The sequence below is a fragment of the Empidonax traillii genome, unplaced genomic scaffold (assembly GCF_003031625.1).
Source record: "Empidonax traillii isolate 1590-97213 ecotype Southwest subspecies unplaced genomic scaffold, ASM303162v1 scaffold763:size302500, whole genome shotgun sequence".
NCBI classification, from domain to species: Eukaryota; Metazoa; Chordata; class Aves; order Passeriformes; family Tyrannidae; genus Empidonax; species Empidonax traillii.
In genome coordinates, this window is record NW_020955956.1 from 7,679 (window position 1) to 32,012 (window position 24,334).

The window sequence follows — 24,334 nt, forward strand, 5'->3', positions numbered from 1 at the left end:
TGGGGCACGAGGGGAATGGGGGTCATGGGGGTGGGGGGACTGGGGGTTTGGGGAGGCACCAGGGAGAACGGGGGGAATGGGAGTCACAGGGGTTCTGGGGTGTCCTGACAGGTGGGGAGGACATGGGGGGCTTGGGGGTGGGATGGGACATGGGGGCTGGAGGGGACCAGGGGGTTTGGGAGCGAATTTGGGGGCTGGGGGTTCCCGGGGGAAGCTGGAGGGTGTCTAGGGTGCTGGAGGTCCCTGACCAGGTACCCTCCAGGTGCTGCTGTTCCTGTTCCTGGCCTGTGCCGGGCTATTCCTGATGTTCCAGGTGTCAGTGGGGCTGGACCAGGAGCTCGCGCTGCCCAAGGTGGGGGCGGGACCTCGGGGGGAGGGCGGGCACGGGGACAGAGGGGGACAGCAGAGTCTGAATGGGGACATCTGGGAGGGTGGCCCCTAGGGGGGGGCTTGGGGACACGGTGGGGGGGTGACATGGCCCTAGATGGTGACACATGGAGATGGGGTGACTCTCTGGGCCCCGCAGGACCCTGAGGATGTCAGTGGGTGACAAAGCCCTATAGGGTGACACATAGGGACGGTGGGACCCTCTGGGCCCCCCAGGCTCTGGTGGGTGCCAGGGGGTGCCCGTGCCCTCCACGCTGATGGGCGTGCCCCCAGGACTCGTACATGCTGCAGTACTTCTCGGCACTGAACCAGTACCTGGCTGTGGGAGTGCCCACCTACTTCGTCACCACGGGCGGGTACAACTTCTCTTCTGCCAACGGCACCAACGGCATCTGCTCCAGCGCCGGCTGTGACCCCGATTCGCTCACCCAGACCATCCAACACGCCACCAGCTTCCCCAATGTGTGGGTACACAGGAGGGGTTGGGGGGGCAGGAGGAGGGGTGCCCAGCTCCTGCCAACCTTGTGTGTCCCCTGCCAGGTCCTACCTGGCCATCCCAGCCACCTCCTGGGTGGACGATTTCCTGGACTGGCTTAACCCCACGAGCCGCTGCTGCCGCATCCACCAGTTCGGGCAGCACAAGGGGGAGTTCTGCCCCTCCACCAACAGTGAGTGGGGGCTGGGGGGCACAGGGTGGACGCCACGGTGGCCAGTGGGTGCCCGGTGGTTCTTGGGTCTACGTGCAGTGTCCACTGTGGTGGCCATTGGGTGGCCCTTGGGAGCACACTGGGTGCCCCCCATGGCTGACCCACTGTGCCCACAGATAACCTGAGCTGTTTCGGGGGGCGGTGCCTGAAGGTGCTCCGGCGCCCCACGGCCGAGGAATTCCAGCGCTTCCTGCCCTGGTTCCTGCAAGACCGGCCCACCCTGCAGTGTGCCAAGGGGTACGTGGCACTGGGGGTCCCCTACCCAGACATGGCCATTAGTGGGTAACCCCCCACCACCCACCCCCTGGGTGCCCCCCTGGGTGCCCCCTGACCCCCCGTTTCCCCCGCAGGGGCCTGGGCGCTTACGACACTTCCGTGAGCATGACCGAGAACGGCACCATCCTGGGTGAGTGCAGGGGGTGGTGTGGGTGGGGGATTACCCACTGGGCCCCTGGGGATGTCCCTGACCCCTCCGCTCTGTGCCAGCCACCCGGTTCATGGCGTACCAGCGCCCACTGCGCACCTCGCAGGAGTACACGGCGGCTCTGCGGGCAGCCCGCGCCCTGGGCGACACCCTGACCCGCACCCTGCGCAGGGTGCCCGGCACAGACCCCCACTTCAGGGTGTTCCCCTACACGTGAGTGCCCACCTGGGGCCGGGGGTCCATGGGAGGCAGCAGATGGGGAGGGGGGAGAGGGGCGCGGTGCTGGGGGGGCAACGCTGGCTGGTGTGGGGTCAGCAATGGGTGCCCAGGTCAGGGTGCACAGCACAAGGTACTGGCGGTGCCCCAGTGCCCTTCCTGGGAGTCACAAATGGGTGCCCGAGTCATGAGTCAGTGGGGGTCCCAACTTAAGGGGTGCCCAGGTAAATGGTGCCCGCCGTGTGGTGCCCCAGCACCTGTACTGGGGATCACAAGAGGGTGTCCAGTTAAGGGGTTCCCAGTTAAGCGGTGCTCCAGTTAGGGGTGCTGAGGATGCCCTTGCTGGGGTCCCAATCAAGGGATGACCAGTTCAGGGATGCCCAGGTCGGGGTCAACATGGGCACCTCAGTGCCTCACTGGGGTTAACAGGCGTGCCCAGTTCAGGGCTGGGGTTGCTGTGGGAACATCTGTTGGGGTCCCAGTGCCTGTCAGGGTTTCCAGTACCCATGTCAGGGTGCTGATGCCTGTGTCGGGGTATTCGGTGCCCATTTTGGGGTACCTGGTGCCCATTTTGGGTGCCTGGTGCCCTGTCACAGTGCCACATCACGGTGCCACCCCCGCAGGGTGACGTATGTGTACTACGAGCAGTACCTGACGGTGGTGGCCGAGGGGCTGGTGACACTGGCACTGTGCCTGGTGCCCACCTTTGCCGTGTCCTTCCTGCTGCTGGGCATGGACCTGCGCTCCAGCTGTGCCACCCTGATCACCATCACCATGATCCTGCTGGACACCGTGGGGGCCATGGCTCTCTGGGACGTGCCCTACAACGCCGTCGCCCTCATCAACCTTGTAGCGGTGCGGGCACGGGGGGCATGGGGGGCACTGGGGACACAGGGAAATAGGGCAGGAGGGGTGGCACGGGGACATGGGAAATGTGGGGTGGCACAAGGACATGGGTGGAGTGGGAACATGGGACACAGAGGGTGGCAGCAGGACCTGGGACATGTGGGGTGGCACAGGGACTTGGGGCAGGCGGGTGGCATAGGGGTTTGGGGGCACAGGGAGTGGCAGCAGAGGGGGTGACACGCGGTGTCCCCGCAGGCCGTGGGCATCTCAGTGGAGTTTGTGTCCCACATCACGTGCGCCTTCGCCCGCAGTGCCCAGCCCAGCAGGGTGGCACGAGCCGCCGAGGCCACCATCACCATGGGCAGCAAGGTGGGCAAAGGTGACACTGTGGGACCCCCAACCCTGCTGGGACTGGGGGGACACCACGGCACCCCAAATCCTCCTGGGGGGTCGAAGGTGACACCATGGGGCCCCCAACCCTCCCCTGCTGTGCCCAGGGGGCTCAGGGTGGCCTGGCCACCCTGTCTCTGATGGTGCCCCTGCTGTGCCCGCAGGTGGTGGCCGGGGTGGCCATGACCAACCTGCCTGGGGTGGTGGTCCTGGCCTTCGCCAAGGCCCAACTCATCCAGATCTTCTTCTTCCGCCTCAACCTCATCATCACCCTGGTGGGGTTGGCACATGGCCTGGTCTTCCTGCCCGTGCTCCTCAGCTACATCGGTAAGGACCCCCTGGCCCCACCCCTGGGACAGTGCCCTGGCCCTGTGTGCCACCCCCAGGGCACAGGGACAGCCTGGCACCCTCCTTGTTGTCCCCACAGGGCCCTGTCCACAGGTGCCAGCAGGGGACACGCCGGGGGACACACAGGGTGCAGGGCTGGGCCTTGGCAACCCCTACTTCAAGGACAAGGACAAAGACAAGCCCGAGAAGGGCTGAGCCCCCCTGGCCCCTCTCGCTCCTCCCTTGCCCCCACTGCTGCTGCTGTTCTATTTAAACTGGTTTTCTCAGAGTCTGCACTGCGGAGTCTGGACTTTACCTGGGGTGGGTTGGGGGCGTCTTGGCTCTGAAGTGTCGCATGGGGATGGGGACACATAGGATGTGTGAGGCACAAGGGCACTGTGGGGACAGGGACATGGACACTGTGGGGACAGGGCTGTGTGGGGCACAGGGACAGTGTGGAGACAGGGACGTGGGGGGCCCAGGAATGTATGGGGCAGAGGGAACAATAGGGACATGGACATCATGGGGACAGGGACATGGGGGGCACATGGCACCACTGAGATGGGACACACAGGGACAGGGTTCTCAGGGGCATGAGGGCACTGTGGGGACAGACCAATGGACAGGGTGGGGACATGCCAGTGCAGGGCATAGGGGCACAAGGCTGGGGCTGTGTTGTGGCACTTGTGACAGTGACACATGGGGCACGAGGACATCACTGGACTCTGTGGGGCACAATGGGCCCCATGGGGACAAGGACAAGGGGGACATATGGCCACCACAGGGATGGGGCCATTTGGGGCATGGTGGGGCCATGGTGGAGTACCCCTAGCACTGGGTGCCCCCAAGGACCTCCTGGGTCACCCAGGTTGGGCACAGCCCCCCCAGGGTGGGCACAGCCCCCCAGCCCCCTGAGCAGCCATGGCTGCCCCATCCTGGCAGTGCCCAAGGCCAGGCTGGCCAGGGCTGGAAGTCCCCTGTGCTGGTGACACTGTCCCTGCCTGCACCAGGGGTGGCACTGGGGGTCCCCAAGGTCCTTGCACTGCAAACCATTCGGAGCTGGATGTTTATTGCTGGGCACTACAGGTACTTGTAGACCACGCGGGCGGGCACCGTCTGCAGCTCCAGGCGCACGGGGCACTTGTAGAAGTGGCTCAGGAGGGTCTCGGTGTAGCCCACCAGGAAGTAGATCTTGCTGGGGGGCAGTGCCCGGCCAAGCAGGGCACAGACCACCAGCAAGTTCCCGCGGCGCTTCAGCACCACCTCATCCGCCAGGAGCCCCGGGAAGGTGCCGTACATGAAGCGGCGCAGGAACGAGTCCTCCACTGCCCGCTCTGCCGCGCCCGCCTCGCCGTGCAGGTTACCTGGGCACAGGGGCACGGCTGGCACTGCTGGCTCTGTGCTGGCACTGCTGCCACCCTGTGCCCACCCCACACATCCCTGCTCCCAAAACACCCATGTGTCCCCCATGGCCCTGTCCCCACAGTGCCCTCGTGCCCCACACATCGCTGTCCCCAGAACACCCCGTGATCCCTCCCCACGGGTGCCCTCATCATCCCCACGTCCCCCTCCCCACCCGCTGCCCTCTGTGCGCCCCACATCTCCCTGCCGTACCCCCGTGCCCGGTACCCACCAGTGTGCAAGGAGAGCCAGCCCTTGCGATGGGCGATGTAGTGGGGAGGATGTGCCTGCTCGTAGGTCACGGGTTTGTCCCCTTTGCCCACCCGGACCCGCGCCGCCCGCGTCTGTGGGGACAGGGGTCAGGGCGGGCACAGCCTGGGGGTGCGCAGGGAGGGGACACCCCCGGGGGTCCCCATGACTCACCTTGAGGCAGGCGGGAGTGGTGTGGAGGTGCCGGGGGGAAGGCAGGGCACAGGGCAGCACCTGAGGGGGGCACAGGGCTACAGGGCTGGGGGGCAGCCGGGGCTGGGGGGGCTGTCCCAGTGCCCTGCTCCAACAGCCACTGTACCCCCGGACCCCGCTGCCCCCTGAGTGGGGTCAGAGCTGCTGGAGCCCGCCTGGGGGGAACCAGTAACCCCACACAGGTGGTGTCCCCTGCACCCAGTGTCCCCCCACACTCGCTGTTCCCTATATCCAGCGTCCCCCGTTCCCAGTGTCCGCCTTCCGCAGTGCCCCATGCCCCGTGTTCTCCATTCCCAGCGTTCCCAGTGTCACCCCACCTCCGGTATCCCTCCCGTCCCCACGTGCCCCCATCCCCGTTCCCCATTCCCGGTTCCCCCCGCCCGTCCTCACCCTCAGCGCGCGAGCAGCCGCCGCCATCTTGATCGGGCCCGTGGCGGCGGCGCCCCCTGGCGGCAGGAGGGCGGTAGCGGGAGCGCCGGGCGGTACCGGGAGCGCCGGGCGGTACCGGGAGCGCCGGGCCGTACCGGGAGCACCGGGCCGTAGCGGGAGCACCGGGGCCGTACCGGGAGCACCGGGCGGTACCGGGAACACCGGGCGGTACCGGGAGCACCGGGGCCGTACCGGGAGCACTGGGCCGTACCGGGAGCACCGGGGCGGTACCGGGAGCACCGGGCCGTACCGGGAGCACCGGGCGGTACCGGGAGCACCGGGGCCGTACCGGGAGCACCGGGAGCACCGGGCCGTACCGGGGGCACCGGGCGGTACCGGGAACACCGGGCGGTACCGGGAGCACCGGGCCGTACCGGGAGCACCGGGCGGTACCGGGAGCACTGGGGCCGTACCGGGAGCACTGGGCCGTACCGGGAGCACCGGGGCGGTACCGGGAGCACCGGGCCGTACCGGGAGCACCGGGCGGTACCGGGAGCACCGGGGCCGTACCGGGAGCACCCGCGCCCCTGATCCTCCCCCCTTCCCCGCAGTGAAGACTCAGAGCATGTACTGAGGGGGGTTTATTCTGGGGGGGCTCCATCGTGTCTGTGGAGGTGCCAGTGCCGGGGGGCACTTTGAGGGGCTCAGGGGAAGGCGATGGCGCTGAGAGGGGGCAGCTCCAGTGGGGGGTCGGTCGGACGGGGATCTCGGGGGGGCCCCGCGGGCCGGGGTCCCCCGTGGTGGCCGTACTGGAACTTGAGGCGCAGCTCCCCCAGGCGGGAGCGGGGCAGGATGTTGGGAATCCACTCGATGGTGAACGGGGTGGGCTCCTTCTGCGTGGGGGACGTGTGTCCTGGGGGGGCACGGCGGTGTGGGTGCAGGCTCCCCTGCCCTTCCACTGATGCCCCCCATCCTCCAGACATTCCTTTAACCTCTCTTGAAGCCCCCAGGGGTGTTTTTGTGCCCCCCACGCTCTGGACCCCCTGTTCCCCCTCTCTTCAGAGCCCCCAGGGGTGTCTGTGTGTTTGTCCCTCACCCTCTGGGTCCCCTTTTCCCCCCTCCCTTGAAGCCTCCTCACCCTCTGGGCCCCCTCCCACCCCTTTAGCTCCTCCTTTCCCCCTCCAATGAGCCCCCCCTCCTCCCCTGGGCTCCCCCTTTTCTCCCTCTCTTTACAGTCCCCAGAATTCTGCCCTCCCTCCCCTTAGATTTCAGGGTCCCATCCTGTGGATTTTGGGGTCCCACCCTGCTCCCCCCTCACTCACCAACTTTGAGGAAGGTCTGGAGCTCCAGGGGCCGCAGGGGGGGCTGCTTCTCGGGGGTCCCAAACCCATCTCCCACGGGCTCCACCTTCACACGGGGGGTCCGGAAGGGCTCGTAGGAGCCGTCCCGGTTCTGCACGAAGCTCCTCGTGATCTCCAGCGGCAGCTGCGGCGAGGGGGGAGTCAGGAGGGGCTGTGGGGGGCTCTGGGGGGCTGGGGGGGCTGCTTCCCCCTTACCTCAGGCGTGTCGAAGATCTGCTTCACCTGCAGGACGTTGGTGATGTGCCAGGTGTACTTGGAGAAGGTGCCCAGGGGCAGCGCGTCCCTACGCACAAAGGCTGGGGAAGGGGGGCGTCAGGGCTGAGGGGGGGCTTGTGGGGCTTCTCCCCTTTTTTTCTCTTTCTTCCCTTCACCTTTTGTCTCCCTCCCCTTTTTTATCCCCCCCACATCCCCCCCCTTTTTTTGTCCCTCTTTTTTCCTTTCCTCCCTCTTTTTTATCTTCTTTTTCCCTCCCATTTTCCCCACTGGGAAATTTTTCTCCCCTGGGATCCCTCACCCGTGGTGGAGTTGGGGAGTCTCTTCTTGCTGCTCCCGCTGGAGATACGCTGCTGGAGGGCATCAAAAAAGGCCTGGGGGATGTGGAACACCAGGGGCTCAGGACGGCCTGCAGGGGAAACGGGGAGCACAGGGATCAGGGGCTGGGACACTCAGGACCCCCATCCTGCTTGGGCCCTGAGTGTGCCTGAGGCTGGTTGGATTGGCAGTGCTGGGGTCTGACCATGTTTCCTGGGAAGTATCTTGGATTTGGAAGCTGGTATTTCATTGGGTGTCCTGTGCCCCTTGTCCCCTCCCTGGGAGTTGGACACTGATCCTGTTCCTCCCTCCCACCCTGAAATCCCCTGATGTCCCTTCCCTGTGCTGTCGGTGCTCCAGGTGCCACCTGGAGATGCCCTTGGAGCATCTCTGTGGCCTCCTCTGGATTTGCTCAAGCAGCTCCACACTCCCATGTTGGGGTCTCAGAGCTGGAGGCAGGTGGGATCTCACCTGAGCAGGGTAGAGGGGCAGAACCCCCCCTCACCTTGATCTGACCTGAATCAAAGCCAATAAAACTTCTCAGGACACAATAAATTCCCTGCAAATCAGACAAAGCCCTGGGGGTAGTCCCTGAGTGGGCTGGAGCCCCAAAGATCCCCCAGCTACCCCCCAGCCTCACCCTCGAACTGGTAGTGCATGGTTTGGTGGATGCGCTCCGTGACACTGGCCAGCCAGTCCTGGAAGGACAGGGACACCTGGGACTCATCCAGCACCTGGGTACAGCCTGCAGGAAAGAGGGAAGGGATGTTGGCATGTCACCCCCAGACCACCCACACACTCCCCAGGAGCATCTGTGGGAGCCAAACCCAGCCCTTCCTGGCCGTGGGGTGGGATGGATGTGCTTTGTCTCAGGGAAAAAGGGGAAAATGAGGGATTTGTTCCACTTTCCAGGGCAAAACTAAAGCTGAGGGAGAAAAGCACCAAACAGAGGCTCCTGCCCTGGCACAGGGCACTGCCAGCATGGAGAGAGGGTTTCTCCACAGGGTTCTGAGGAGACTCGAAAGGACAGACCCTTCCTCTCTAAACATCCCATGCAAACTCAAATAAATCATGGAATCATGGAGTGGTTTGGGTTGAAAGGGACCTTAAAGCCCTCCCTGCCCATCCCACAGGCAGAGACACCTTCCTCTCTCCCAGGTTGCTCCAAGCTCTGTCCAACCTGGCCTTGGACACTGCCAGGGATGGGGCAGCCACAGCTTCTCTGGGAATTCCATCCCAGCCCCTCACAGGGAGGAATCCCTCCCCAATACCCATATAAACCCACATAAACCCAGAGTGGACGCTGCTAAGGGGGCCCTGGGTGTCCCCAGACTCACTGTGTCTCTTCAGTGAGGAGGAGGTGACTGGTGGCTTCCTGAGGCTGCTCCTTCTGGGGCTGGGATGAGCTGGGTCCGGAGCCAGGAACGGGCTGGTCGCCTGTGTCCCTGAGGGAGGGGTTGTCACTGCAGGAGTCACCCCATGGGATCCCTGCCTGACCCTGTCACCTCCCTCCTTGGGGCCCTTCTCCTCTGTAACTCCATAATGAGCATGGAAAGACCCCTTGGGGGCCCGTTGGGGTTGTTCCCAAGGCTCCACTGTCACCCACACAGCCGGATCCTAGTCCCTTGGAGCTGCATTACTGGGGGATTTCAAATCTCACCCAATCCTAGAGCTGGATCCCAGTCCCTTGGAGGTGCTCTCCAGGGGATTTTCAGCTCCCACCCATCCCACCAGACCTTCCCAGGGACACTCACCCGACCCCACATCCTTTCTCCTCTTCCTGGCCTTGGCAGCAGCTGCCACCCGAGGCCGTGCTGTGGATCCGGGGCCACAAACCAGCTGCGGGACCACCGCACCCTTCAGACCTGAGGACACAAATCTCGTCCCTAAAAATATCTCAACCAGGGAACAAGGAGCTTATGTGCCCCTGCAAGACCTACCAACACACTCCAAATATTTGTAGTGGAACCCCCCCTCCTCTGGACATGCTCCTTTGGGGGGACATTGAGGGGAGGGGGGATTTTATCCTGCTCCCATTGTGCCCTGAGGGTGGGTTTCCAACCTTTGGGTGCCCAATGACAGGGTGGGGTTATCTGGGTGAAGCTTTTGGGATGCGGAACCCCCTTGGGGGGCTGAACCCCAGATATTGCTGCTGTGGGAGGGGTCACAGGTTCCACTGGAAAATGACCCCCAGCATGCACTGAGCACCCACAGCAGTGAATCCCAGTGGGATCTGCCCCCACCTAGCTCTCATGGGAGCACAGGGAGCTTCCCACTCTGGGAGCCAGGAGCTGGCTGCATTGCAGTGGGAATCACTCCCCTTGCAGAGGGACAGACCCAACCCCCAGGGTAACTGCTGATCGGGAGCAGGTGTAAGGGCTGCTGGGAGGTGCCAGGGCCCCTGGCTGGGGTGTCACCAACCCCTGAACACCCCCAAAAGCCCCTGCGTGCCCCTGCTTCCCACCCCCGGCGTCAGAAGCGAGGAACTCGGAGAACTCCTGGGCCAGGCTCTCGTCGCTGGCAAAGGCGCAGATGCAGGCGAGGAAGTGGATGCAGCGTGTTGGTGGGACCTCTTCCTCCTCCTCCTCCTCCTCCTCACCCTTACTGTGCCCAGCACGGGAGGCCCGGCAGGCACAGGAGAAGTGGCGCTGAGTGAAGCAGGCGTGCAGGTAGCCCAGGCCGTGCCTCTGGCTGGCCTGGCACTTGACCACCAGCACGCTCCTGGTGACCCTCTGCACCAGCGGCCCCGTGGGCTCCGTTGCCAGCTCCCACAGGCTCTGCTTGGCCTCGGGGGATGCCTGCAGGGAGCCCAGCACTGAGCTCTTGAGGGGCAGCGGTGTGGCCTCGGCCTGGCAGCCCAGTGCCAGCTTGAGGTGTTGGCACTGCTTGTCCTCCGCCACCGCCGTGCCACAGGCAGGTGCGTGGCAACGCCCCGAGCTCAGCTGTGTGATGAGAGTGCCCTCGGGAGTCTGGATGGCGGTCTCGGAGACACCCAGCTCCACGAAGCAGCGGGTGTGGTGCCCGCGGTGCCGCACCGAGTAGAGCTGCGCAGGGGAGCCGGTGACGATGCGCACGGCGCCGGGGTCAGCGGCAGCGCTGGGGCCGGGTGGACGGCGGGTGCCAGGCCGGAACACCGTCCCACACCGCTGGTTCTTGCAGCTCAGCCCCCGCGTGCCATTGTAGGTGCCACAGCGGGGACACTTGCGGATGCCCCTCAGGGTGGCCTTGCCCAGGTCTGACAGGAAGGCGGGGGCTTTGGGCCTCGATGGTGGGGGGTCCATGATCAGGGAACTGGGAGGGCACAGAGAGGGGGGAAAGTGGGGGAACAGATTAGTTGGCTGGTCACTGGTGGTGCCAGTGGTGTCCCAACAGTCACTAGGACACTTCAACAGTCCCTGTGCCATCCCAACAGTCCTTGAGCCACCCTGACAGTCCCCATGCCACCCCAGAAAACATGAATCTAGGGCAAAAATGGGGCAATGAATAGGGGCAGGAATGGGACCACGAATGGGGACAGGAAAGGGACGATTCCCTCTTGCCTCCCCATGTTGAGTTTTGCACCAGTTTGGCCAGTTCTGAGAAACAGAATAGCGACTTCAGCCCCTCAACCCATTTTCCCCCTCCCATAGCTCCCTGTCCCAGTGTGACACTGCGGGGGGGGGGGGAGGAGATGGGCTCCTCGTGACCCCCGTCCCTGCTCTGCCTCGGGTCCCCTCAGCTCCAGCCCCGGGGGTCTCTCCCCCCAGCCCCAGGGGGGTCTCTCCCCCGCCCCGGTACCTGCAGCCCCGTTACCGCCGCCGGGAGCGCCGTGAGGGTGATGTCCCGCTTCCGCCACTCGCGCGCACTTACTGGCCCGTCGGCACCATGTGGTGCGTCGCAGGGGCTGCTGGGAAATGTAGTCCAAAGAGGAGCTGAGACCACAATGTCGCCTGGACTACAACTCCCAGCAGCACCCCCGCGGCAAGAATTCACCATTTCTCCCCTTTCCCCCCCAAATCCCACGAGCACCCGCTCCACTCCCCTCCCCGTGACCGACATAAAACAGCACACAAGTTTCACTTTTTTTTTCATTTTTCTTTTTTTTTTTTTTTTTTTTTTTTTTTTTTTTTTTTTTTTTTTTTTTTTTTTTTAATTTTTTTCCTTTTTTTTCCCCCATTTTTGTGGGTTTTTTTGTGATTTTTTTTAAAGGCTGGGCAAGAGGTAGGATTAAAAAAAGGGTGGTTTTGGCCTCTGATAGATCAGGTTTGAGAGCTCTTCTCACCTTCACTCCCTTGTAAAACACACCTGGGATAGCGAGGGAATTTTACACAATTCATTAAAAACTTTATATTCCAAGAGATATTTGATATCCACAAAAAAATAAGGGAAAAAAAGGAAGATTTGAGGCATAAAATCATGTCAAAAAGACTCCGTGTCCTACCTTTAAATAAGGAAAAGTACAAAAGTGGCCAAAAGTTGTGCAAAATTCTTCAATTTGCTCAAATATCTTACAGGAAAATGTAGAAATCAGTAAAAAAAAAAAAAATCAAAGTAACAACCCTGGAGGGATTTGTCACGTTTTAGCAACAGGAATTTTGCTGTCCCAGGGTGGGAATCTTGGCTCACTTGGGGAGCTGGGTGTTGTCACACCCCTTTTCCCCCCCCCCATCGTAAGGCAAAACCGACCCTGAAAAACACACTGAGATCCACAAAAAATGATGTAAACTAGTAATTTATCCTCAGAAAAATCCCCTCCTGGTAGAAGAAAAGCCAGGTTTTTCCAAGAGGCTGCTTAAAAACAGGGTGTGAGGCTGAAGATTTGGCAGCTCCAGGATTCCCACACTTTTGGCTTATTCTGGGGGGTTTTACAGCTGTTTATGGTTTATTTTCCCATCGGCTCTGAGGAAAACACCCCCCAAAAATACAAAAACAAGGATGATTTGTGCAATTCCTGCCCCAATTCTCAGCTAAGGCAGCGAAGTCCCTGCATTTGTGTTTCTAAAAAACATTGAATTTAAGAAACACATCAAAAGGAGGAAAAATCAACCAAGGCAGAAGGCGGCGATCCAGCATCTGGGTTTGGGGGGGGAAAGGGGGATTTTGTTAAAATTGAAAGGATGGGGGCGATTTTTCCATGATTCCAACCCCTTGGATTGTGGCTCTGGTAATAAATACCCGGGTGGGGGGTGCTGGGGGGTCCCTGCGCTCAGGGGGTCTCGAAGCCCACGCGGAAACCGGGCTGGGGGGGCACCACGGCACCGTTCTGGCCCTGGGGGGGTTGCACTCCATAGCTGGGGCCCATCCAGGCTGCTGCTGACTGTGTCTGGCTGTGGGGGGAGAAAAGAATCCCTTAGGAATGTGGGGAGGATGAGGGAAAGGGGGTTTGATGAGGAATTTGGGCATTGAGGGGGCTGGGAGAGTTGTTCTCCACCTGTCCCAAGTACCACGTCCCAGAGTGGAACAGCTTTGAGGGCATTGTAGGGTCACAAAGCCACTTCCCAAGGGGATGAAAAGGGGATTTAAAGGGCCCCCCGAACTCACCTGAATCCCTGCTGGTTCCAGGCCTGGCCATACACGCCGTAGGTGGGCACCTGCCACCCGTTGGGCACGTATTGCCCGAGCTGGGCCCCACCGTACCACTGCCCCCACTGCCCGTAGGGAGGGGGGTAACTCAGCTGGTTCTGTGGGAAAAGCCAGGGTAGGAATCAGAGAATGACACCTTCCACCAGGCCAGGTTGCTCCAACCTGCCCACGGACACTGCCAAGGATACAGGGGCAGCCACAGATGCTCTGGGAATTCCATCCCAGCCCCTCACCACCCTCACAACCAGGAATTCCTTCCCCATATCCCATCTAACCCTGCCCTCTGGCTGTGGAAAGCCTGTTCCCGGGGAGCAGAGCCTGACTCGCCTCTGGCTCTCCCCTCCTGTCAGGAAGTTGTAGAGAGCAAGAAGGTCCCCCCCCAGCCTCCTTTACATTTTCCAGCCCCTTAAGAATTCCCAGCAGACACTGAGGAACTGGCCCTTCCCAGAGGAGCAGCCCTGACCTGCTGCACGGGGCTGACCATGTCAGGGGTCTCCTTGCCCCAGTAGCACTTCACGACGTGGCCCTCGATGGTGGTGCCGTTGACGGACACGATGGCATGCGCTGCACTCTCGTGGGAATTGAACCTGCCAGGATCAAGGTGGGACAACGCAAGCCACTCACTCACGGAGTAACAGCTGGGATAACCCCCAGGGTCCTCATTAGCCCAGGATGGGTTTGGGGTCTCAGAACCAGCTGGAACTGTCCCTGTCCCACCCCAGCGGGTGGCAGGACATGAGGCCACAGGTGACAAAGGTTTGGGGTTGCTTTTCCTGTCTCCATGCTGTGATTCTCCCTAAATACACTGGAAAATCCAGTAAGGAGAGCAGTCAATTTATGATGTTTTTTGTTATATGGAGCTTCATCAATAAAGGGATGGTGGTTTTGGGAAGACTCAAAGTGCTTCAGTAACTTCTCTGAGATGACACAAAAGATCAAGGTTCTGTACAGCTCCAGCTGTTTTCTGGGGGTTTTCCTGCTTGCTACAGGCCATAACCCCCTTCTCAGAGGAGAGGGAGCGGCTGCAGGGTGGGCTCTGAAGCGTGGCAAACTCCCACCTGTGCAGACCCACCATCCGTCCTGCCCCGGGCCCACCTACCGCACGAAGGAGTATCCTTTGTCCGGGAACACTCGGATCTCCAGGATCTGCCCAAAGGGGGAGAAGGTCTGGCGCATCAGCTGCTCTGGAGCAGGAAGGACAGGGAGCAGTGTGAGGAACCCGCAGGGACACAGAACAGGGGGCATAAAGGGGACCCACGTACCTGTGAGGCCTGAGGTGACCCCCCCGCAGTACACAGTGCAGTTGCTGGGGCTGGACTGGGTGACCACGTCGTCATAGGACAGTTGTTTGGTGTTTGCTGGGAGAGATTGGACAGGGATGTTCAGTGGAACCAACAGGAATGGTGGGGGAATTATAATCCTGACTGGCACGAGGTGTTGAGCACAACCTGCAAACACCTCACTGACAGTCTCTGTGGGGAGACTTAAGAGCCCCTTCCAGTACCTGAAGGAGCTCCCAGAGAGCTGGAGAGGGACTTGGGACCAGGGATGGAGGGACAGGACAAGGGGAAATGGCTTCCCACTGACAAAGGAAAGGGTTAGATGAGATACTGGGAAGGAATTCCTGGCTATGAGGGTGGTGAGGGGCTGGGAATGGAATTCCCAGAGCAGCTGTGTCTGCCCCTGTATCCCTGGCAATGTCCAAGGCCAGGCTGGACGGGGCTTGGAGCAACCTGGGATAGTGGAAGGTGTCCCTGCCCATGGCAGGGGGTGGAATGGGATGGGTCCCTTCACCTCAACCCATTCCATGATTCCCTGACTATGGAGGCTGGCAGCGTGCCCAGCTGAGTACCTACACTCATAGGTGCTCTTTGGAGCTGGAGGTTTCCTTGTGGCCCAGTTGGTGCGGATTTGCCGTCCCCCGAGCCACTGGCCCCCCATCTGCTGGATTGCATTCTCTGCATCCTGTCGGGGAGAGGAGACAACAAAACCCACTGTCAACAACTCCTGCCCTTGTGAGAAAGCCAAAGGAATGACATCACCATGCTCCTGACTGACAAATCCCTGGCAGTGCCCAAGGTCAGGCTGGACAGGGCTTGGAGCAACCTGATCCAGAGGAAGGTGTCTCTGCCCACAGCAGGGGGTGGAACTGGATGGGTTTTAAGGTCCCTTCTAACCCAAACCATTGAGGGATTCTGTGATTTATATGGGTTTACAAATACAGAGAGAAGCCTCTCCCCATGATAGGCAGGGAAACCAAAACTGGAGAGAGACTGGGACTGAGAACACTCCAGTGACAATCATCCAGGCAAGCTCAAGACTGTGGCACAGCTCAGCCATTTATTGAAGAAGGGATCTTTCCCTTTTATTGACAAAGGAAATGATCTTTCCTGTCTACTGAAGAAGGAAAGTAACATCTTATCCATTTCCTGAGGAAGGAAACAAAGGGAGGTTTCCCATTTATTGAAGAACGAAACTAAAGGATCTTTTACCCATTTACTGAAGAAGGTAAGGAAGGTATCTTACCCATTTATTGAAGAAGGACACGAAGCCATATCCCTTGGACTTCCCTGTTGCCATGTCCTTGACCACCCGTGCATCCCTACAAAGCACAAACAGGAGCCAGTTCAGCCCCTTCCAGCGCAGCCCCCGCTCGAGTCCCTGAGTCATTTTCATCTCTCAGCTCCACTAACCCTCAGCTCTTCACTGCACCAGCAAGACACTCAAAGCAAAAGGCTCCTTGTCTACACAGAACTTTACTAAGGCTGTGCCAGGTAGCAGTAAAATTAAAACTTCATTGTGTAAACATGCAAATCAATGGCTTCTCTAACAAATGCCTGCACTCTACAGGCATTTGAAGCTGGCTCCTGCTTCAAAACACTCTCACAGACTGTTAAGGCACAAAGCATGGTCAAAGCAGCTATTCCAGATGGCTTAAGGCTGACATGAAATGAATGGCTCTCTTGAACCATGCAATTTTTAAACTCTTATTTATTTGCCAACACATTCTACTTACTTATTCCAAATATTAAATAGGAAAAAAAAATAATAAAAGAAGATAGGAATTAAAAGGCATACATCGCCTGTTAACTGAATTCTTTAATTCTTGGGTCGTTACCCCCTGTTTGGACTGTGGGCAGCTGTAAATTTTGAGAGATTGATATTTCAGAAATTAGTGAAGAAAACACTGCAATATTCATATCTTTATAAACTACACATTACACAGCATTGGTACAACAGTGATTGGAACTACGAAATATATATAAAAAAGACAGGAAAAATGAATAAAATTGATAAAAATAAATAAGAAAACGACAACGTTTGTCCACTGTGAACTGTAGCTTGTGGTTAGCCATGGAATTCTGTCCATTCTTCAGGGACACTCTGCAAAATAACCAGAGCCCTATTATTTGGGATTGAGTTAGGAAGAGAACCTAGCTACTAGAGCTGAACCCACTGGTGGGATACAGCAGCAGTTCGGGGCCAAGCCAGCCCAGGGTGAGGTGTCCTTGCCCCCAGGCCACCCTCTCCTCCCTCCCACCACGGACAGGCAGGAAAAGAAACAGAAACAGCAGCAAAACCACTCAGGAAGTCATGCAATTTAGGGCTGGAGAAGTCAGAGGGGGCAGAGAAAAAACAGTGTTAATGTGGGCACAGCACTGAGACTTAAAAGAGAAGCCACAATGGAGAGAAAGTTTGTTAAGGGTCAGAGTTTGTAAGCCTAATTAAGTCTAATTATGGCACCCACAGCATGACAGTGTCAGTGGTGCCTGATGAAAATCCCCTTCTCAAAGCTACAGCAGAAATATTTGTTCTTTCTTCTCTGTCAGAACCCCCCCTTCCCCTTTTTTTCATTTCTTAGGTGAGAATTTGGATCAAACGTTACAAATTGCCAGAGAAAAGACACTCTGGGAAGTTGAGTCTAGAGAGGGAGTGGGGGAAAAACTCATCTCTACTTACCCTCAACTGAAAACTTGGGAATAAAGACTTGAAAACAAGTGAAAACATGCACAGACCAAGTGAAAAAGGAACCACAACAAAAAGGTGTTTGTTTAAAAAAAGATAGATGCAAAGAATTACCCAATTTCTTTCTGAGCTAATCATGCAGTACTTCAACCTTGGTGTCATTAATGAAAAAAAAGCTCAGTTTGGCATCAATAAAGATTAAAATAAAAAGAAATCATTAAGGAAATATTCCATTAGCAGCACAATTCCACAGGCTGGTCACTGATGAAGAACAGGTAAAGTCAAATCACTTCACTCAATCACTTGTTTTTCCAGGTTAAATGGAGAAAATCTGGGTCATTTTGGGTTTGGAAAAAGAGCTCCAAAAAGTCATTAAGGGGAGAAATCTGCTTTTTTTGGGAAAAAAATTAGTTTCAGCTTGGATGGTCAGTTTGAGCCAGGGCAAACCACGAGTGTTCTGTGTGTGAGCAGTACAAGCACCACTTCCCTTCCCATCACCGCCATCACACAGGGATAGCTCTTTCAGGGAAGAAAATCTTCCAGGAAAGATGGGACCACAGGTCTGGTCTCAGATTCAGGGGCAGGAGGGAGCTTGGGGGGTTATTTATGGAATGTGTGTCTACTGAGCTGTCACCTCTGATACCCAGGTAGGGGGAAACTTTCTCTTGCTGCCTGCTACTGCCTCCTTCTCCCATCATTCCAGCCTATCCCTTCCTTCCAGCACATCTGGCCAGAGGATGAGAGCACGCACTGCCTCCTTGGTGCCCTCCCTCTGCACTCCCTGGTGACCATTAGCTGCAGTCAGGCATTGGGGATGTCTGAAGCAAGATCACACATAGATAAATTTTAAACCTTCCAATAAAAGGAAATCAAGCTGGCATTAAAAGAGGAGTAAACTAGACTCTTGAGGGGTAAAAAAAACCAACAACAACAAAAAAAAAACCAACAAAAAACCAAACTTACTTCAATTAAATGCTTCACTACCCAACACTCCAAAGCACTCTATGTTCTTACATCACCATCAAGAAACTCCAATGTCCAGTACAGACAACACTACAAGGAAAATCAATGGTTTACATTTGGAGGATGGAATGAAGGAACTGCTCCTCTCTCTGCTACACCCTGAGTAGGACAGACTGGCAGGGAGGGCTGGGACCAGCTCAGCTCCCTCACCCATCTGTGAGGCCCTGGGTCAAGGGCTGACGCTACCCCAGTGCCCCACCGAGCCTCGTGCTCAAAAAAGGTTCATTTTGTGGGAAATGGGGATTAACTCCATAAAAAACATTGGCTATGGGTGGCTAGCACCCCAAAAATCCAGAGTGCAAACTGGGCTGACGCAGCCAGGGAAACACACATCCCGGGTTTAGGAGTCTGGATTTTCCAGTGTTGCTTTGCCAAATGAGGCAAGGAGGATAAAGCCAAAGCCAGTTGGATACAACTGTTCCAGGAAAGCAGAACAAACTGGGATAAAGGATTCGGGTGAGAGGCTGCCCTGTGACCAGAGGAGTGCGTGTCCCTGCCCTGCAGTGTTACTTACTCACACACAAAGCTGCCTCCACTTGGGAGAGAGAACTTGGAGATTATGTGCCCTAAAAAAGGACTTACGATATTCTTCCAAAGGGGGCAAAGGCTGCTTTGATGTCTTCAGTTGTGATCTCTGGACTGAGGTCTCCCACAAAGACGTGGAAATGGTCTTTCGGGGGAAAAGAGAAAGAAGCACTTAATGGCTGAACAGCTCTGAACAGAGCAGACCACCAATTTGTGCTATAGCAGATATCAAACTCTCCAGTCCACTCAGATGCTGCCATGCTTTACCCTCACCAGCCTACAGGAATTCCAAGGGAAGCTTCCCCATAAAAAATAAATGGAGAACAAACTAAAAACCCCCAAACACAGCTTCAGGTGGTTGGTGAACCCCCTGGAGATATTTCCACTTATGTTTAAGAAGACACAAGTTACCTTGTGAATGCTGTGCTTGCAACGGAGCTACCTGATGGCAAAGATCACATCAGTTCTTCAGTTTATTAAGACAAAGACATTAATTAGGACTACAATAAAAAACATTCCCACAAATCACCGTTTGATGTATTTATGTTTAAGAACTTGTACAACTCAAGGCATAAGTGGTACTTACTGCTGGTGTCCTTCTTCTGGCTGCTGGGGGTGGTGGCCCAGTTCACTTTGACCTCCTGCAAATGAAAGATCATTAGATCCTGGAATTCACAACTGAGCTCAAGAGCTGGAGAGGGACTTTGGACAAGAGCCTGGAGGGACGGGACAATGGGGAATGACTTCCAAATGTCTTAGGGGGAAGCGTCAAGAGGATGGGTACAGACTCTCTTCAGTGCTGCCCAGTGACAGGATAAGAGGCAATGGACATGAACTGAAACATGGGAATTTCCACCCAAATATGAGGAAAATATGATGGAAAGCTTTCCTTTGAGGGTAACAGAGCCCTGGAACAGGCTATGGAATCTCCTTCTCCGGAGACATTCAACCCCTGCCTAGACAACACCCTGTGCAACCTGCTCTGGGTAAACCTGCCTTGGCAGGGGGGCGGGGTGAGATCATCTCCAGAGGTCCCTTCCAACCCCAACCACTCTGTGGGATTCTGTGGGTATTCTTCCCTCCCAGTTCCACACCCCCCAACCTTCCTCTGCCTTCTTCCTTCAACAGTCTGAACTTCTCTTGCAAGTCACGTTCTGTTAAAATCTCTGTCCCAATGAAGTGTCTGAGAGCTCCACTGTGTCTCTAGAATTCTGCCCCGGATCTGTCCTCCCCACCCCTGGGACAGCGCGTTGCCCCACTCACTCACCCACAGGCACAGCAGCTTACCTTACCCATTATCTTCCTGCCGTTCATGGCCGCCAGCGCGGCGGCCGCGTGCCGGTGCTCGTAGAACTCCACAAAGCAGTAGGGATCGTTTCCAGCTGTCTGAGACAACAGGCAAACCCAGGGTCAGGGGCACAAACCTCCTCAAGCCGCACTCTGGTTGCTCTGCTCAGCTACCGATTCTTCACCCCTCAACATTCCAATGTGGACAGGCTTTTTTATTCCACAGGGATTACATTCAGGGATTGACAAAGCTCTGCTTTAGAAAGTTAAAATTACAGCAAAGAATTTTTAAAGTCTCATTTACAACCCTTCCACGGCTTGACCTGTTCACTCCCCCTCGCCATGTCCACCCATCCTTAAATTCACACCAGGCACGAGGCAGGAATGATGCCAAAAGCACACAACAGCATCTCCAGGCTTATTACACCCCTTTAACTGGTTGTGCCTTTTTTCAAGGGCAATTCCAGGACACACAACTGTGAGCCATGAGGAACATGGCAATCAGTGCAGCCTCTTACATCCATGATCATCTTGCAGTTTTTGCATGGTCCGATCTGGCTGAACAGCTGGAGGATCAGAGCCTCAGTCACGTCCCTGGACAGGTTCCCCACATACCTGAGGATCAAACACAGGACAGACATGGCCGTTGGTCACACTGAGAGCTGCAGAGGGGCTCAGGGCAAGGGCCTGGAGGGACAGGAAAAGGGGGATGGCTTCCCACTGACACAGGGTATGGTTAGATAGGATATTTGGATGGCGGTGAGGGGCTGGGATGGAATCCCCAGAGAAGCTGTGGCTGCCTCATCCCTGGAAGTGTCCAAGGCCAGGCTGGACAGGGCTTGGAGTAACCTGGGAGAGTGGAAGGTGTCCAGGCAGGGATGGCTTTAAGGTCCCTTCCAACCCAAACCATTCCATGATTCTACTATTTATTCATATTTATTTGAACTTATTTGGGTTTGTATGGGATGTCTGGGGAGGAAGGGTCAGTCCAACAGGGTAGTCTGGTCTAGTGGAAGGTGTTCCTGCCCACGACATGGGGGGTGAGATTAATCGGATTATCTTTAAGGTCCCTTCCAACTCATTTCATGACCCTATAACTGTATGATTTCAACCCACCAAACCGATTTCCATGTAAAGAAATCGCAATTCTGGTATCTGTACATCATCATTCCCCAGGTACCATCTTCCAGCTGCCCCAACAGCTCGGGCTGGTGTTTGTCAAGGTTGTTACACAACACTTGGTCAGTTCCTTTCAGAGGCCTCAGGTTTTGGAAGCATCAGATCTGCCTGAGACCATGGGCCAACGTGCCCGAGTGCACAAACACAACCCCAACCCTTGCTCCCATCTGGGATTTTGGCTTTCTCAGACCCCCCGTGAACCACAGGAGGGTGTTGTTGTTGTTGTTGTCAAGCCCAAGTCACGGGATTTTTATAAAAAGCACAGTGAGAAACCTCAGCCCCCGAGGTGTGGCAGCAGCTTCCCACAAAGGAATGTTCTGTGGATAACCTCTGCCACGGGAATCCTGGCCAAATCCACCACCAAACCATCTGGGTGCACCTGCAACCCCCCTCACCTGCTGCCAGGAGGTGTAAAGGTGTTGTAAGAAAACAACCAGGCAGCAACAACAGGGGCTGCTCGTGCTCCTGGTGTTGACACGAGGCTGGGAACCTGCTAGAGGGATGAGCTCCAACATTTTGTTAAGCAGATAATGTGGGAAGGAGATACGGAGCCTGTTTTTCTGTCAAAAACGATAAACACAGGAGCTCTGTGTTAATAATTTGGACAACTATTTTAGGGAGGAGTTGGGAGTGTATTTTAAAATCCCCAGACAGACCTTCTCAGGCATCGTCTCGCTCTGAGTGATTCCTGCACTTCTGAAAAGTTTTCTTAAGCCTGAAAACCTTCAAAAAAGGAGGGACTGGTGCACTTCATTGAGGAAATTAACCAGGACACTATCCCTCACATAAGTTCAACCAGCAGTCAGAATCACAGAATCATTTACTTGAGAAATACCTCCAAGATCATCAAGTCCAATCTTTCACTGATCATCACCTTGTCAACCAGACCAGAACTAGAAAGGTCTCTTTTATCCTCCTTTTTTTAATATTATCATCCTTTGCATAATGCATAAACTTAGCCTCACGTGACCTTCTGGGTCCAAATTAATTAATTTGTGACTGAGAGTTCCCCAAACCGGGTTCCCACACCCTGACCTCTGCACTCACAGGAGGAGATCTCAGTCCTGTCTCTTCCTGTACTTTCCCCAGCCCTCTCTATCCTGCTAATTGGAAGAGAATCCAATTAATGTGTTGGTTGGTGACTCTCTGCAGATGAAGGATTGTATTTTCCAGCTTTATTCATTGCACGTGGCTTCTTGAGAAGTAAAAGCCAACCACTGCTAGGACTTCTTTCAGACACACAAACTGAATTAGGACACGTATTCCACGAGCATCCACGGACTTCCATGGAGAACACAAACAAGAGGACTTTATCACTTCAAAGTCATCTCATAACCACTCTGCAGATCTGTAATCCGGTGGTAAAGGGTGGTTTTCAAGGAAGGGAGAACAAGCTACCTCTCCAGGAAATCATTTACTTAAAAGGAATCACAGCTCCTAAAGGATCTACACCCCACCCCAGACACGGGTTATGTGGAAATGGCAAAAACAAGGAATCACTTCCAATAACATCTGGAATTTATTCCAGAAAAATGACTGAAATGTGCTAAAGGAAGGAAAAGAACAGGGGTACAGAGGGCTTTGGAGGTCCCTCATGATGCCACACAACTGAGGAGAGAGCTCTGAAATCCACACCCAAGTGGGGTTTCTGGAGCAGAAATCCTACAGAAATCCTCATGTGGACATGGATTTAATACCCACTTTGGCCCACAGCTGTAAAGATCACCTTTAGCTGCACTTTCTGCCTTCAACTGCTCGTTCTAACGTGGCCTGTGACACCCCTGTGTGATTTGAGGAAGTCGCTGGGAGGTATCAGAGAAACCCCATCCCCGGGTGTTGCTCAGCCCTCAGTTGTGCTCGGAACGTGGCTGCGTTTAAGGTCAGCCTCAATGATCCTAGAGGTCTTTTCCACCCTCAGTAGTTCCATGTCTGTGCCACGAGCCACACGTGCTTCAGGACAGGGACCTCATTCCCTCGGGAACACACTGAGACCACCAGGCTCCACACAACCATTGGGATGGGGGGAAAACATCTTCCTAAATAAACACAAAACACGCCAACAGGTCTGACTATGTTTGCTGATGCCAAGAATAGCTCCCAAAAAGTGGGAAGACAACGGGATTGGAGGAGTAGACAGAGTGGCCACTGCCCAGGAGAGCTGGGGTGAGGTGCCTCAAGGGCTTGTTTTCCTGTGGTCACTCGGCCTAGTTGTTTCTCAACCACTGGGGAGGTGCAGCAATCCAAGGGCATGGTGTTCTCTCGCCTTGGAATGAGTCCCTCTCCCTCCTGACTTTGCTCCTGCACTGGAGAATGAAGCTGGTAGAGGTGGAACAGGAAGACTGGATGCTGATTTCCCTGATCTGTACGAGGGAAACCACTCCAAGTAACACCTGCCTGGGAAAAGGAAGGAAACACATAGCTCAGGTGTGCACAGAAGCTCTGGAAAAAACAGTGCTGACTGAGCACAGGAGCTCTCTAAAGCCTGGAAAAGTGTCAGGTGTCCACAGCACCACTACCTTTTCCTAATACCCAATGTAAACCTCCCGACGCAGCTTCGTAATTAGTTCTTTGGGAAGTAACAGGCTCAAGGCGTGCTTTAAACACTGAGGCAAACAATGGATTCGTGGGCATCTCATGGGCATTTCCTTGGAGCTGCTGATCATGGCACTGGGGCTCCAGCTGCTTTCCCAGGGCAGTACCCACATTCCCTGGGAGCTGGTGGTGCCACATGCTCCAGAGATGGTAAAATCCAGCCAGATGCTCACAAAATGCACATGGAGCACACAGCATGATAGGATCGACATCATGGAATGGTCTAGGGTGGAAGGGACTTTGATCATCCAGTTCCATCCCCTGCCACGTGCTAGGATGGACTGGGAAGAGGGGACACACCTTCCAGACCCCCTTTCCCTCCAGAAGTGAGCTGGAGGCCCGGGATAACACCCGGATCGCGGGGCAGGACGGTGATGACCAGCACTGGGAACTGGGAAGGGGCAGGAACACCGGAGGGGGGGCGGGTACCCCTTAGCCCCAGGCGGGGGTCGCTCCCCCAGCACTGCGGGCAGCTGAGGGCCTGCGGCGGAGCCCCAGCGGCGCCGCCGGTGCCTGAGGTGCCCCTCCGTGAGGCGACCCCGGGCCGCCCCTCCCCGCGGCGCCGGGAACAATAGGCGGTCTCGCCCCCTCCCCACTCACAGGGTCTTGGGCATTTCATCCTCCATGGCGCCGCCGCCGCCCGCCCCGGCTCTTCCCGCCCGCCGGGGCGGCCCCGTGAGCCCTGGGCAGCCCGGGCAGCCCGAGCGGCGCCGGCCCCGCCGGCGGACAGTCCCGCGGCAGCTCCTCGCAAAATGGCGGCGGGCGGGCGGGCTGAGGGG

At 56.8% G+C, this 24,334-nt stretch overlaps 4 protein-coding genes across 6 annotated transcripts in view; 1 reads left to right on the plus strand and 3 right to left on the minus strand.

The window, feature by feature from the left end:
• Positions 1-3,586, plus strand: part of NPC1L1 (NPC1 like intracellular cholesterol transporter 1) — a 10,093-nt gene extending 6,507 nt beyond the window's left edge. The window contains 10 exon segments of the mRNA XM_027901148.1: positions 138-352; positions 661-851; positions 928-1,055; positions 1,211-1,331; positions 1,445-1,500; positions 1,581-1,731; positions 2,358-2,589; positions 2,836-2,949; positions 3,135-3,297; positions 3,398-3,586. Coding sequence (XP_027756949.1) covers positions 138-352; positions 661-851; positions 928-1,055; positions 1,211-1,331; positions 1,445-1,500; positions 1,581-1,731; positions 2,358-2,589; positions 2,836-2,949; positions 3,135-3,297; positions 3,398-3,513 — 1,487 coding nt within the window. The 3' untranslated portion in view covers positions 3,514-3,586.
• A 767-nt stretch (positions 3,587-4,353) lies between these two features.
• Positions 4,354-5,619, minus strand: MRPS24 (mitochondrial ribosomal protein S24). The gene is made up of 4 exons (XM_027901133.1): positions 5,551-5,619; positions 5,122-5,181; positions 4,931-5,042; positions 4,354-4,661 (listed from the first exon to the last, which is right to left on the minus strand). Exons 1-4 carry the CDS (start codon positions 5,575-5,577, stop codon positions 4,378-4,380), a joined length of 483 nt encoding a protein of 160 aa, XP_027756934.1. The 5' UTR covers positions 5,578-5,619; the 3' UTR covers positions 4,354-4,377.
• Positions 5,620-6,155: 536 nt separating this feature from the next.
• On the minus strand, positions 6,156-11,279 carry CUNH2orf42 (chromosome unknown C2orf42 homolog). Its single transcript, XM_027901129.1, has 9 exons — positions 11,199-11,279; positions 9,886-10,712; positions 9,176-9,286; positions 8,759-8,866; positions 8,062-8,166; positions 7,405-7,512; positions 7,086-7,186; positions 6,852-7,014; positions 6,156-6,442 (listed from the first exon to the last, which is right to left on the minus strand). The coding sequence occupies exons 2-9, from the start codon at positions 10,700-10,702 to the stop codon at positions 6,234-6,236; spliced, it is 1,722 nt and encodes a 573-aa protein (XP_027756930.1). The 5' UTR covers positions 10,703-10,712; positions 11,199-11,279; the 3' UTR covers positions 6,156-6,233.
• A 294-nt stretch (positions 11,280-11,573) lies between these two features.
• TIA1 (TIA1 cytotoxic granule associated RNA binding protein) lies at positions 11,574-24,258 on the minus strand. 3 transcript variants are annotated; one of them, XM_027901130.1, is made up of 12 exons: positions 24,156-24,258; positions 20,303-20,399; positions 19,785-19,883; positions 19,084-19,138; positions 18,555-18,642; positions 15,510-15,585; positions 14,840-14,948; positions 14,246-14,341; positions 14,083-14,167; positions 13,447-13,570; positions 12,942-13,081; positions 11,574-12,723 (listed from the first exon to the last, which is right to left on the minus strand). In XM_027901130.1, exons 1-12 carry the CDS (start codon positions 24,179-24,181, stop codon positions 12,504-12,506), a joined length of 1,215 nt encoding a protein of 404 aa, XP_027756931.1. In that variant the 5' UTR covers positions 24,182-24,258; the 3' UTR covers positions 11,574-12,503. The 3 variants fall into 3 exon arrangements, with proteins under 3 accessions (XP_027756931.1, XP_027756933.1, XP_027756932.1); XM_027901132.1 differs by having other exon boundaries at positions 19,785-19,879; positions 24,156-24,243; XM_027901131.1 differs by having other exon boundaries at positions 12,484-12,727.
• Between the last annotated feature and the right edge of the window lie 76 nt (positions 24,259-24,334).